Here is a 13938-nt window from a genome sequence, read left to right on the forward strand (position 1 = left end):
TCGATTCATTTAAACGCTGACCGTCTGAATTAGTGAGTCATTGAGTCTATTCGTTTAAACGCTGACGTCTGAATGAGTGAGTCATTGAGTCGATTCGTTTAAACGCTGACCGTCTGAATGAGTGAGTCATTGAGTCGATTCATTTAAACGCTGACCATCTGAATGAGTGAGTCATTGAGTCGATTTGTTTAAACGCTGGCCGTCTGAATGAGTGAGTCATTGAGTCGATTTATTTAAACGCTGACCGTCTGAATGAGTGAGTCATTGAGTCGATTCGTTTAAACGCTGACCGTCTGAATGAGTGAGTCATTGAGTCGATTCGTTTAAACGCTGACCGTCTGAATGAGTGAGTCATTGAGTCGATTCGTTTAAACGCTGACCGTCTGAATGAGTGAGTCATTGAGTCGATTCATTTAAACGCTGACCGTCTGAATGAGTGAGTCATTGAGTCGATTCGTTTAAACGCTGACCGTCTGAATGAGTGAGTCATTGAGTCGATTCATTTAAACGCTGACCGTCTGAATGAGTGAGTCATTGAGTCGATTCGTTTAAACGCTGACCGTCTGAATGAGTGAGTCATTGAGTCGATTCGTTTAAACGCTGACCGTCTGAATGAGTGAGTCATTGAGTCGATTCGTTTAAACGCTGACCGTCTGAATGAGTGAGTCATTGAGTCGATTCGTTTAAACGCTGACCGTCTGAATGAGTGAGTCATTGAGTCGATTCGTTTAAACGCTGACCGTCTGAATGAGTGAGTCATTGAGTCGATTCATTTAAACGCTGACCGTCTGAATGAGTGAGTCATTGAGTCGATTCGTTTAAACGCTGACCGTCTGAATGAGTGAGTCATTGAGTCGATTCGTTTAAACGCTGACCGTCTGAATGAGTGAGTCATTGAGTCGATTCGTTTAAACGCTGACCGTCTGAATGAGTGAGTCATTGAGTCGATTCGTTTAAACGTTGACCGTCTGAATGAGTGAGTCATTGAGTCGATTCATTTAAACGCTGACCGTCTGAATGAGTGAGTCATTGAGTCGATTCATTTAAACGCTGACCGGCTTAATGAGTGAGTCATTGAGTCGATTCATTTAAACGCTGACCGTCTGAATGAGTGAGTCATTGAGTCGATTCGTTTAAACGCTGACCGTCTGAATGAGTGAGTCATTGAGTCGATTCGTTTAAACGCTGACCGTCTGAATGAGTGAGTCATTGAGTCGATTCGTTTAAACGCTGACCGTCTGAATGAGTGAGTCATTGAGTCGATTCGTTTAAACGCTGACCGTCTGAATGAGTGAGTCATTGAGTCGATTCGTTTAAACGCTGACCGTCTGAATGAGTGAGTCATTGAGTCGATTCATTTAAACGCTGACCGTCTGAATGAGTGAGTCATTGAGTCGATTCATTTAAACGCTGACTAGTTCTACAACAGCTCTCTCTCTTTCTTAATGACTGCGGCGTGGCCTCGCCCACTTTGTTGCGTGTTCGCGGGGTGGTGTTTGTTAATAGCAGGTGTTCATGATGTCACCTACCCGGGAAGAAGCTTGTTGTAGTCCAAACCGGACGTTTGTTTAGGCAATAAACTGCCATAACTTTAAAAGACAATATCTCCGTTTGCATTGAACTTTCAGCGCTGTAACTTTGCAGAAACTGTTTATGCTCAAGCAGCAACACTACACACTAACTAAAGTTAAAAAGTGAAATCACATGCAACCACCCCTTTAGTTAATAGTTTATGGAACTGTCATATGAAATCAGTGTCATTTTCAGTCGTGATGGTGTTCAGGAAAACTCTTGCTCGTGTGATGTTGCTTTACTGTAGGCTATCATATGTTATAAATATAAAAACTCCACAATTTGTAATGTTAACCGTGTGTGTTTCTGAGTTTCTCTGTGTGAGCTGCGCTCATTTGTTGTGATTTCTCCTCGAGAGGCAGCGCGAGTGTCAACAGCCCAACATTGTTACATCAGTTCATTATACATTATATATTATTATCCACTATCGATCGCCACTTACACTAATGAAGGCCGAATTATGCTGATTATGGTGATTTCCTAGTTATTTTTTATGTTTTTAGCAGCTTGTCCGGTCGGGAAAGTAAAATTCTCTTTCACTTGCCCCTTCAAAAAATCCCGGACAAGTGTTAATGTCGAGCCCTGATCATTATTATTCATTATTATTCATTATTATTCATTATTATTCATTATTCATGTGCATTTGTCTGAACCCTTAACTGTCACTTACCCGTATACTGGCATTCTACATTTACTTCACTATATTACTATTAAATTCTAATCTAGTCATGACAAACTATAAATCATTGGAAAGGTCTAAGACTCAAGAATACATATTTGTTGATGATTTTGCAGAAAATATATATTTTGGAAGAGTAATAGATTAATATATGACAAGAGTGTGCATCAAAAACAGGAGTTTTCACCTTTGTAACAAAAAGTCAACAACCACACTTTTAATCATTCAAACTTTGATTTTCATGCTAAAAGTTCATAACATAAACATTGATTCTAGTATTTAGAAAATAATATTATATATAGAGAATATCTAACTAGGACCTTTAGGAATCACCAGTATGGTGTTTAACCCCTAGTGGATTGTTGGAGGTTACGCAGCTAAAAACTCATTTTTTGAGTTTTTGACCTAACATTTTTAACATAACTTGGTTAGAATTTTCTGTCTTTTTTAGGCTGAAACCTATATTAATTTATATATTTTTTAATAAAATAAATATATATTTTATTATATTTTTATAACAATAAACTTAAATTTCAATAACTTTTGTATAATTTAATTAAATAATTTTTCCACTCCAGCAATAATCTGCCAAGTGTCTTCTTTTAAAATAGACCAACCATAAGTCTTTAGTCCAAAGGGTTCATGAATTACAACCATTTAAGTTTGGCTAGTGCATTTTCACATAAATGCTCAAAAAGGGGCGACAGTTAAAGGGTTAAAAACATATGGAATGATGTGTGTTTGTGCTTTAGTTTCTCATGTACATCGACTCGTCCAGCCTCAGCAGTCCGGTGGATATGGAGACGGACGGCCCGATGATCGACGATGTGATGATGCTAAAGAAGACCGTAGAAGAAGAAGCCACTCCGGTAAAGGGCTTCATAGAAGTCAACAAGACTGTGTTTATCTGATCATAACTCCAGTAAAACACTGAAATATTCCTCCAGTGTAGATCAGCTGTTCTCCATGTGAATATATAGTAAAATTACATTTATTTCTGTGATCAAAACTGCGTTTATTAGATCAAAATACAGTAAAAAATTATGAAATATTATTCCAGTGTAGATCAGCTGTTCTCCATGTGAATATATAGTAAAATGTAATTTATTTCTGTGATCAAAACTGCATTTATTAGATCAAAATACAGTACAAATTATGAAATATTATTTGTGTAAATCAGTTTATGATCATAACTCCAGTCTTCAGTGTCACACGATCCTTCACTGATCATTCTCATATGAGGATCTGATGATCAACACACATTTATGATTTTATTATCAATGTTGAAAACCGTGATATTCTATTTTCAAAAGAACAGAATTTTGTAACATTATAAATGTCTTTATTGTCACTCTTGATCAGTTTAAGTAAGTATTACTATATTTTTAAATGGGAGTAGGATTCGGTGTCCGGTTTCGGCAGAATCTTAACCAGTGGATTCAGTGCATCCCTAATGATTTTATTATTAAATGAACTAAATCAAGCGCCACTGCTCTCAAACGCTAGTCTGGAGCCCTGAAGTTTAGTTCAGTAAATCTTGTAAATGTGCATTAAATATGTAACACATATTTGATCTCCTCATCTGAACTTGAATGAGCTCCTGCAACTGCAATAGAGGAGCAGACATTTCAAAATAAGAGTCCTGCTGTATTTCCAGCTTGTTTATCATTAAAAGTCACGCATTATATATTAGTTTTTGCTTACACAATAAACTGTGTTTAATTTAATTCCCATTTAATTCATATTCAGGAGGAAAGACCAGTATTAGACACATATTCAATAAAGTATCAGGGTTATAATAGTTAAAACCATTAAAAAAAAATTCATTACTTGAAATAAAATAAATGTTAACTGAAATTAAAAAAATAAATAAACTTATTTGAAGCTTTAGCTTAACCTGATATGGCCTACTGACTAAAACAGAAATACAACGTTATAAAAACTATAGAGATGTTTTAAATTCTTTTCTTTCATGTATTCTTAATGTCAGAATGTCAGTTCGAGTGACAGTCGGTTATGTGACGCTTAAATGCTTAATGTATTACAATTGAACTAAACTCATTAGATTTTAGGAGACTAAAACTAGACTAAAACTAAAAACAATTCAGGAGACTAAAATATGACTAAAACTAAACAGCATTTTAGTCAAAAGACTACGACTAAAACTAAATCAAAATGAACACAGTCTGGAGCCCTGAAGTTTAGTTCATCAAATCTTGTAATTGTGATGTGACGGTGTGTGTGTGTGTGTGTGTGTGTGTGTGTGTGTGTGTGTGCAGCTCCACAGGGACCAGCGTAAGGAACGGCCCCTGATGCGACGCAAGTCTGAGCTGCCCCAGGACTCGTCCATGATGAAGGCCCTGGAGACCCACCGGCGCGCCGAGGACATGATCGGGCCCCAGGACAGCCACTAGAGGACCACAGACGCCCAGAACCAAACCCAGCCCGGTCGGGCCCCGGCGGCGGCGGCGGCGCAGGACGGCCCCGGTGTGACACACACACACACACACTCCGCCGGTTCTGCCCAGACGCTCCCGCACCGGAGCCCGTCCTCCATCATCCTCAGCTTTCGTTGTTTTCAGCCCTGCGAGCGAGCAAACGATTCTCAGGTGGTTCGGGGGCCGATGGGGCCGATGTCTCGCTGTCTTTCGCTGTCTTTACGTGTGAACGAGAACTCGCCCTCTTCCGTGTTTTTGTCCGGAAACTCGGCAATAAGTGCGTCCAGGGAGATTCTGGATGTTCAAACAATGGTGGGACGGCCTTTCCCCTAACCAATAGAAGCTTTTAACGGCAATATTAAACGTTACCCGGTTTCGTGTGCGCCTTCATTTGCATAGAGTGCCTTTTTAGGTAAAGGAGATCTTTTATTGTTTTTCTTTGGCTTCACACACACACACACACACGTACGTTTTGCCCGACAGACGTCTCCTGGTAAACTTGAACGACTCGATTCGCTGGCGAACCATTGTTTGAACTTCCATTCGGTTTGGCCTGGTTCTCCCGCGCTTCCCGTGTGTCCGTGGTTTTTATTCTCGGCCCTTGTGAGCTTCGTTCGATGTTGGATTTGAATGTGCAGATTTAAAGGATTAGTTCACTTTTAAATAAACTTATGCTGATTATTTACTCACCCTCATGTCATCCAAGATGTCCATGTCTTTCTTTCTGCAGTCGAAAAGAAATGAAGGTTTTGGATGAAAACAGTCCAGGGTTTTTCTCCATATAATGGACTTCAATGGGCCCCAAACGGTCCAAATGACAGTTTCAGTGCAGCTTCAAACGACACCAGATGATGAATAAGGGTCTGATCTAGACAAACCATCAGCTTCTGAGAGAAACCCAGCAGTATTTATGCTATTATTTTACCTCTTAACAGACGAGCGTGATCATCTCTGAGCTCCGCCATAACTTCCGGCGAGTGAGGTCAAAATACGAGCATGATCATAGATGTATACGTAGATGCCTCATTAGCACCTTCACGGATCAGTAGAATGAGGCATCTACTATCGATATATCTATGATCATGCTCGTATTTGACCTCACTCGCCGGAAGTTATGTCTGAGCTCAGAGATGATCACGTTTGTCTGTTAAGAGGTAAAATAATATCATAAATACTGCTGGGTTTCTCTCAGAAGCTGATGGTTTGGCTAGATCAGACCCTTATTCATCATCTGGTGTCGTTTGAAGCTGCACTGAAACTGTCATTTGAACCGTTTGGGGCCCATTGAAGTCCATTATATGGAGAAAAACCCTGGATTGTTTTCATCCAAAACCTTCATTTCTTTTCGACTGCAGAAAGAAAGACATGGACATCTTGGATGACATGAGGGTGAGTAAATCATCAGCAAAAGTTTATTTAAAAGTGAACTAATCCTTTAACTAGATATAGATCCCTCCTCTGTTGTTTAATTTAAACCGCTTCCTCTTTTCTTTTGGCTGTAGTGCTGAAAACGAAACATCCGGTGTCGATAGCATAAGCGCTTTTTTCCCGCTGTGGTGAATCTCACTTTCCGTTTCATGAGAGAAAATACATCTGCAAAGTGTCCTTTAGTACGCATCCCTCTACTAAATGGCTTCATCTGATATTGTACATATTATGTACTGTTATGATCCATCTATTATTGAATGGTAGATCTCTTATTTTGTACAAATTTTCTCGTGTACAGATGAAAACCGTTATTAGCCACTTGCGGACAGTTGGTATTCGACAGACTTCTGTAACTGCGTTAGAAATGTTTAGAGTTTTAATTTCTAATGTTTTGTTTTTTTACTATTTGTAATTGAGAACTTTTCTGTCTCTGCGTTCAGCTGTCTGATGAGATCATCATAGCCTTCATATGTGCTTCTCTCCAAATCTCAAGTGGTATATGTCTATATACAGGAAATAAAGAAAACGTGTTTTATATTTTCATCTTAGATGAACGTTGTTTGTTGTATTCTGTTGAGTGTGTGTGTGTGTGTGTGTTTGTATTATATGAAAACTAAAGAAGACTTTTATTTTGAATTGCGTCAATGAGAAATCATTTTATAAAAGTGGTTGGTGAACATTTCAGTGTTGATTCTAATGGGAACTTAAAGGTGCAGGACTCTGAAAAATACATAACACTGGCCTAGTGATGTTTGGATATTTTACTGAACATTTTTTACATAGTGCAGCTTTAAATGTGCTTCGTAAGCATTTTACTATACAAAAACATCTTAACAAACATTTGTTGGTTATTATAAAATGTTTTAAATGTTGGGGCGAAGTATTTTGTGTGATCCACCCTTTAAAATAGTACAAAAAAATCATTATTTAGTGTTTTCAAGCAATATTAACTAGGGTTATTATTAACACTAAAACTAAGCATAAAAAATAAACATTTTTGTTACTTGAAATAAAATAAATGTTAACTGTAATATAACTTTATGCAGTAAAATAACCAAAACTGAAATTAACTACAAATTAATACATTAAACTACTACTAAAGTAATGACACAAACACAACAAAATTATGAAACGTATAAAAACGAAAACATTTATTAAAAACTGTATCCCAATGATGGTCAAATAACATTGATGTAAAGTCCACAAAATGACTGGTAAAAATCTTATAGTATTGCATTTAAATAATAAATAATAATGAAAAGTTGTATGGTGTATATATGTGGTGTTTTCCTGTCCTGCTCTGCCACCGTGTGGTTTACTTCAATCACTCAATCAAAAAAACTAACTTTTTATTTTGTGAATTGTTTTGAAAATAAGTCTGTCTGTGCCTTACTTTCTAACTAGCATATACTGTTGAATAAAGTCAGTCATATTCCTGTTTGGAGCGAGTAAATCACCATATTATTACATTTTTATGTGAACTGTTCCTTTAAATGACGCAATCAACCTCTTAATCAAAAACTTAATCAATTTTTTTTTTCAAATTTGTAATATGTTGATGTATTTATGTAACTTTTCTTTACGTTATTGATATTTCCATTTCCACGTCGTCAGATGCCTTTGCTCGACCAATCATCACGCACCTGACTCTCTCTCGCGCGCGCGCGAACATACTCTGACTGGAATGGCGCGCTTTTCTGAGGTAAGGCTATTTTAGTTCACGAACGATTATAATCAATAAGTTTATTTTCATAATCGAGCTACATGTCCATCTCCCTGTCCTAGTCTACATGAAACACCGCGCAGTCGGAAATTTGAAGGATTGAATGCACTTCGAATGGCAACACAGCACGATTAAAGTCACCATGGAATAAATAAAAAAAAAATCTTAATTTAAAAATGTTTATATTAAATATATATAACCTACTTGAAGTCCCCCTGAGATTTAATGTGATTGGTTAAATGGTTTACATATTACAAGGTTCTCTGATGTCATGTTCATGGTAACATAAACATAAAATGTCATCTTTTTTTAGCAAGTGTTTTATTTTAATTTTACATTTTTAATATTTAGCTATACTTATTACATTATGCTGCAGTTCCCTCATGAACACCAGTTGATTTAAATTCAGTGATTGGTTATCTTTGACTCTATTGATTGGCTGTCAAATATCCCAGTTTTTTTCATTGCCATATTTAACTACTATGCTTTTGTAAGGTACTTTATATATATATATATATATATATTAGGGCTGTCAAAAGATTAATCGCGATTAATCTTTTGACAGCCCTAATATATATATATATAGTTCTTGCAAGTGTCCATGTGACCTGCAAGTTTTCTGCAAAGTATGCATCTGATCTATAAATAAAGTAATTAAATATATACAGAAGTATTGAGACAGTAAAGACAAATTTCTATTTTGCTGTTCACTTAAAACACCTGTAAATATGATTTAAAGATGAATGCATAAGTACATAATGTCAACTTTTATTTCAAATTGTTTCAACATGTTTTAAGAACTAAATTCTTGATTTACCCCGACAGAATGGAAGTGAAATGTGACAACATGCCCCATAGGTGGAGTACATTATAACATGACCAATAACAGCTTAAAATGTGACCTGATATAATCAAAAAAATATACAAGACAAACTTAAATATTTTGTCAACAAAATACAATTCTTTTTAAAATAAAATAATAGCATTTTTAAATCATTAATAATATACAAATTTTTGAGTTTGACAACAAACACATCGTTAAATCAGCTAAAAAGCATATTTAAAAACATATTAATAACGAATATTTTCTGAACATTGACTCATTATTCACCCTTTTCTCATGGTTTCTCAAAATAATTAATAAAATTATAGAATATAATGGCATATTTCTAATAGGAGCTCATTGTAACGCAGTGTTAACACACACACCACCTGCACAACTGGGATTTAACCTCGGCTCGTGTCTTCTGCTGTTAGATCAGCATTAAAAAACATCTCAACTGTTAAATAACAGATATAAGATTACAATAATATCAGATTTGGCTTATTTTAAATAAACTAAAAAACAGACATGAAAATTAACTTAAGTAAGAAATTGACTTTTGCAATGGATAAATAAATGTTCAGTAATATGTTCCAGAGATTTTTTAATTTTGGCGCTCTTTTCTCTAAATAATGTTGATATGGCAACTAGTAAATACACTAAGTTTCGTCATTCTGGCATGTGTGGAAAGGGTTAAAACATGCGTGTTACAACTAACCCCGAGTTAGGTTCCCTCGATTTATAAATCACGCGCACAATTTACTATTTAGTTCCTTCGATTTATAAATCATATAGCCTAATGGTATTTTTTTTTTTTATTTAATATCAAAGTTTGTCAGAAATTATTCTGGAGTTTTGTTTTGTAGAAAGTTTTTTTTTTTTTTGTGTGTGTAGAAAGTGAATTGCTTTCTTTAAAGTGAATTTCGTTTTGTATAAATTGCATTTTAATTTTAATTATTTATTATTAAATTTTTTAGCATGAGACTGTTTATAAGCAACTGAAAAAAACACAAATGTCAGAGCATGTCAAAACTTCTAAAGAGCCCCAAAACAGCTCAGACTCCTAGGGGTTAAAAATCACCTAAATCATGAAACGTACAATTTAACTCGTTTAATTTGATTACAAGTTGATCAAAAACTACAATGTTTTGCCTTTAATGAACGACCAATTTCAGCTCTTTTACCATCTTTCACTTCTTAACGTTTCATCAACACGTTAACTAGCTTTGAAACTATTCTTTACGATCTTTTTGGTTATATTTCGGAAGGTTTTCATGCTGATTTTACCACCCAATCATTTGAGCTTCGTAAACGTCTTCAGATAACGTCAACGTTCATTTGTAGTATTACGTTTGTACTAGGGCTGTCAACAGATTAATCGCGATTAATCGCATCCAAAATAAAAGTTTGTGTTTACATAATATATGTGTGTGTACTCTGTTAATTATTATTTATATATAAATACACACACATTCATGTATATATTTAACCCTTAATCGTCCCTCAGGGTTTACGTTTGAGTCCCTCGGGCTCAGATAGAACCCAAACTTTTACAGAGCGATTGCATAAGGAAATATAATTTTTTTACATGGAAAACTATATATAATTTTTTTAATTTACTTCTCAACTATACATTTATGCTGTGTTTTTGTGGGTATTTGGTAGTTTTTTACCTATTTACTGCACAAATACTTAACTATGTCATAAATTGGCTCATTAAAAATTATTTTTTAATGAAAAAATCACTTGAATGATGATCTTAAATAAATATAAATAGTTTTTGGACATTGCTCTGTGTGTTAGGGATAGAATACCGCCATCTGTAGGTTTGTGGAAAAACTTTAGGAATTATAGTTAGAGAGAGAGAGAGAGAGAGAGAGAGAGAGAGAGAGAGAGAGAGAGAGAGAGAGAGAGAGAGAGAGAGAGAGAGAGAGAGAGAGAGAGAGAGAGAGAGAGAGAGAGAGAGAGAGAGAGAGAGAGAGAGAGACTGAGAGAGAGACAGAGACAGAGACAGAGACAGAGACAGAGAGAGAGAGAGAGAGAGAGAGAGAGAGAGACAGAGAGAGAGAGAGAGAGAGAGAGAGAGAGAGAGAGAGAGAGAGAGAGATGCAATGAGCACATTATCCACTAGAGGTCCAGAGGGAAGTTAAGCAGAAGTTAAGCTTTCATCTTTCTTTTATTTGCCCTTTTCCCTCTTTCTCATGATTGTTCCATGTTGCATTTGTGCTCTAGTATTTGTCCTTCATTTATGTATGGAATTTTTTTCAGATTTATGCCAGTTTTGTTGATTTTATTTGCCAGTTTCTATAAAAATGCTCTCTGTTGCAGTCACACACGTGTGTGTTTGTGTGTGTGTGTGTGTGTGTGTGTGCGTGTGTGTATGAGACAGAAAGTTTGTTCCACTTTGTGTTTATGCTCTAGGACCAGATCTTGATATAAATGTAGACATTTTCAGATTTATACTGGATTTAGTTGATTTTTTTTTACAAACAAAGTGAAAAAAAAAGCATTTTTTACATTTTCCCATTCATTGCCAAAATCCAAAAAAATGCTCCAGACACCTGTGTGTGTGTGTGTGTGTGTGTGTGTGTGTGTGTGTGTGTGTGTGTGTGTGTGTGTGTGTGTGTGTGTGTGTGTGTGTGTGTGTGTGTGTGTGTGTGTGTGTGTGTGTGTGTGTGTGTGTGTGTGTGTGTGTGTGTGTGTGTGTGTGTGTGTGTGTGTGTGTGTGTGTGTTTGTGTGTGTGTGTGTGTGTGCGTGTCAGTGAACATGCTTGTTCCATATTGCATTTGTGCTCTAGTATTAGTCCTTCATTTATGTATGAAAATCTTTCAGATTTATGCCAGTTTTGTTGATTTTATTTGCCAGTTTCTATAAAAATGCTCTCTGTTGCAGTCACACACATGTGTGTGTTTGTGTGTGTGTGTGTGTGTGCCTGTGTGTATGAGACAGAAAGTTCGTTCTACTTTGTGTTTATGCTCTAGGACCAGACCTTGATATAAATGTGGACATTTTCAGATTTATACTGGATTTAGTAAAAAAAAATTGACAAAAAAAGTGAATTTTTTTTATTTTTTACACTTTCCCATTCATTTTCAATGTGGGGTCAATCTGACCCCGAGGGACTTAAACGGTAAAAAAAATTTTACACACCTTTAGAACAACCAAATCAAGCCCAGATTTTTTGTGCATGTTTAGATTATTTAGGAAAAGTCACAGAGTCTCATGGCCCTGAGATGAAGGAACACTTTTAAAAAATGGAGGAAAAGTCCAGTGGGGTCAGCTGGAGCCCAAGGGCCGATTAAGGGTTAAGAAATATTTTCATGTATATATTAGGGATGCCACACTACAGTTAGTCCACGGCTCAATACACACCTCGGTTTTTAACCACGGTTTTCGGTTGGGTTCTGAAGGCTTGTCACATCAGTTTTTTGTTATTCTATTCTTATGCGACAGGAATCGCAAGAGGTTAAAGAGAAAATGATGTCATGTTTTTATTGCAATACTCTTTCTTTATTTTACTTAAAAGAATTGAAAAACCTTACTTAAACTTAAAACTTTACTTTAAAAAAAACCTAGTGTATTGGATAATATATAATAAATATATATAAAGATTTACACTGGCAGCTCAGAGCTGTACAGCAGCATTAAAGTATGAAATTGAATGAATAAATGTAAAAATAAAACACTACATAGACTTCACTATAAAATATACACTGATTCTTATTAAAGCTGCTGTATTAGTTTTTCAGTCAAGAGCAGTGAGTGATTTTCTCTTTGTCTTTTGTTGTTGTATTAACATTAAAGGGATATTTCACTCAAAAATGAAAATTCTGTCATCGAGAAATGAATACAGGTTTGAAACAATATTAGAGTGAGTAAATAATGACAATTTTATTGGTGAACTGTCCCTTTAAGGACCGCGTGTTCACTATAGGCTGCGCCGCTGTCAATTAAAGACCTGCACACATCTAATACACACACACCGACTTTACTTTCACTTTACACATAACCGACTGTGTTTATGTTAACCTGGTGTGTATTTGACAGTATTAGCGCAGTAAGACGACTACTTAGTCCAGTATTCACGTGTTTGACAGGCGTTTAGTGCGCGCGCTCTGAAAAGCGCATGTTAAAACCGCGCACGCGAATGAAACCGGCAAGGCTGTAAAACACATGCAAATAATGAACTTTGGTGATTGTGAATAACTCTAGTGTTCTGTGAGTATAACTCCACCACTGACCTGTGATGGGAATGTATGTCGTTGTTCAATATTGGGATGGAGGCAAATTATAGAATTTGTTGAAAAATAATTAATTAAATGCGAAACCGAAAAAAAACGCAATTCACAAGCGCGTATTGAACCGTGAATGCCGTACCGAACGGTTCAATATTATATTGAGAATTGTGGCATCCCTAGTATATACTCTGTTTTATATATAAAAATAATGTTTTTCTTAAATATATACATACTTGTGTGTGTATTTATATATAAATAATAATTAACAGAGTACACACACATATATTATGTAAACACAAACTTTTATTTTGGATGCGATTAATCGCGATTAATCTTTTGACAGCCCTTGTTTGTACGTTAAATTTTTTCGTAATGTACAATTTGTGTGTTTTCCAACTGTTGAAGGGAAGGTTCAGCATCATTGTCTCATTAAGAATGCATCACATCAGACTGAACGGAGGGAAACGGTTTTTACTGGGGAATACACAACCTCAAGAAGCTCGGAAGAATCCCAGGAAAAAAGGACAAAAGTCTTCAGCTGGAAGATCCATCTTCCAGGAAGCAAATCCCTCGGAAGAACCCCAGAGGAAGGACACGAGTCCAAGACTGAGACATCCGTCTTCAGAGACGCAGGTAATGCATCCCTTCACCAGTGTAGACTTCCTTCAGGAAGAGATTCCCTGTCTCCGCTCGGATAACAGATGATTACAGAACAAACATCAAACATCCGTCTCGTCTCCTGTGCGGACAATTCATCAAACATGAGGCAATCGATTCATGTAGACTAAAGGAAAGTGGCTCTTGTTAAACGTGTGGATAAAAGGTTTGATTATGGACAAAACTCAATATTATAGTCTATATAAGTCTAAATGTGGTTCGGTTCAAAGTTATGAGATTTTATTCCCACTTGTTTTATCACAATCCAAGATTTAAAGACAAGGAAACTGGTGTAGAAACAATTTTCACACAAAAAAAGGCAAATCACTTTTTTAATTAGTTTTATTTAGAATTCTTGACTCAATTTTAACGAACCCTT

The 13938-nt window shown here is 36.0% G+C and overlaps 1 protein-coding gene across 4 annotated transcripts in view; it reads left to right on the forward strand.

Annotated features, from left to right (window-relative positions):
• The window catches only part of ppp2r5cb (protein phosphatase 2, regulatory subunit B', gamma b), a 76719-nt gene extending 70052 nt beyond the window's left edge, over positions 1-6667 (forward strand). For 2 of the 4 annotated variants that reach the window (XM_079830328.1, XM_079830329.1), the window contains 2 exons: positions 3004-3120; positions 4531-6667. In XM_079830328.1, the coding sequence (XP_079686454.1) occupies positions 3004-3120; positions 4531-4665 (252 nt within the window). In that variant the 3' untranslated portion in view covers positions 4666-6667. The remainder of the gene's footprint in view (positions 1-3003; positions 3121-4530) is intronic. The other 2 variants (XR_013817577.1, XR_013817578.1) reach the window with 2 other exon arrangements.
• The last annotated feature ends 7271 nt before the right edge of the window (positions 6668-13938 follow it).

This window comes from Gobio gobio (assembly GCF_949357685.1).
Source record: "Gobio gobio genome assembly, chromosome: 12".
NCBI lineage: Eukaryota > Metazoa > Chordata > Actinopteri > Cypriniformes > Gobionidae > Gobio > Gobio gobio.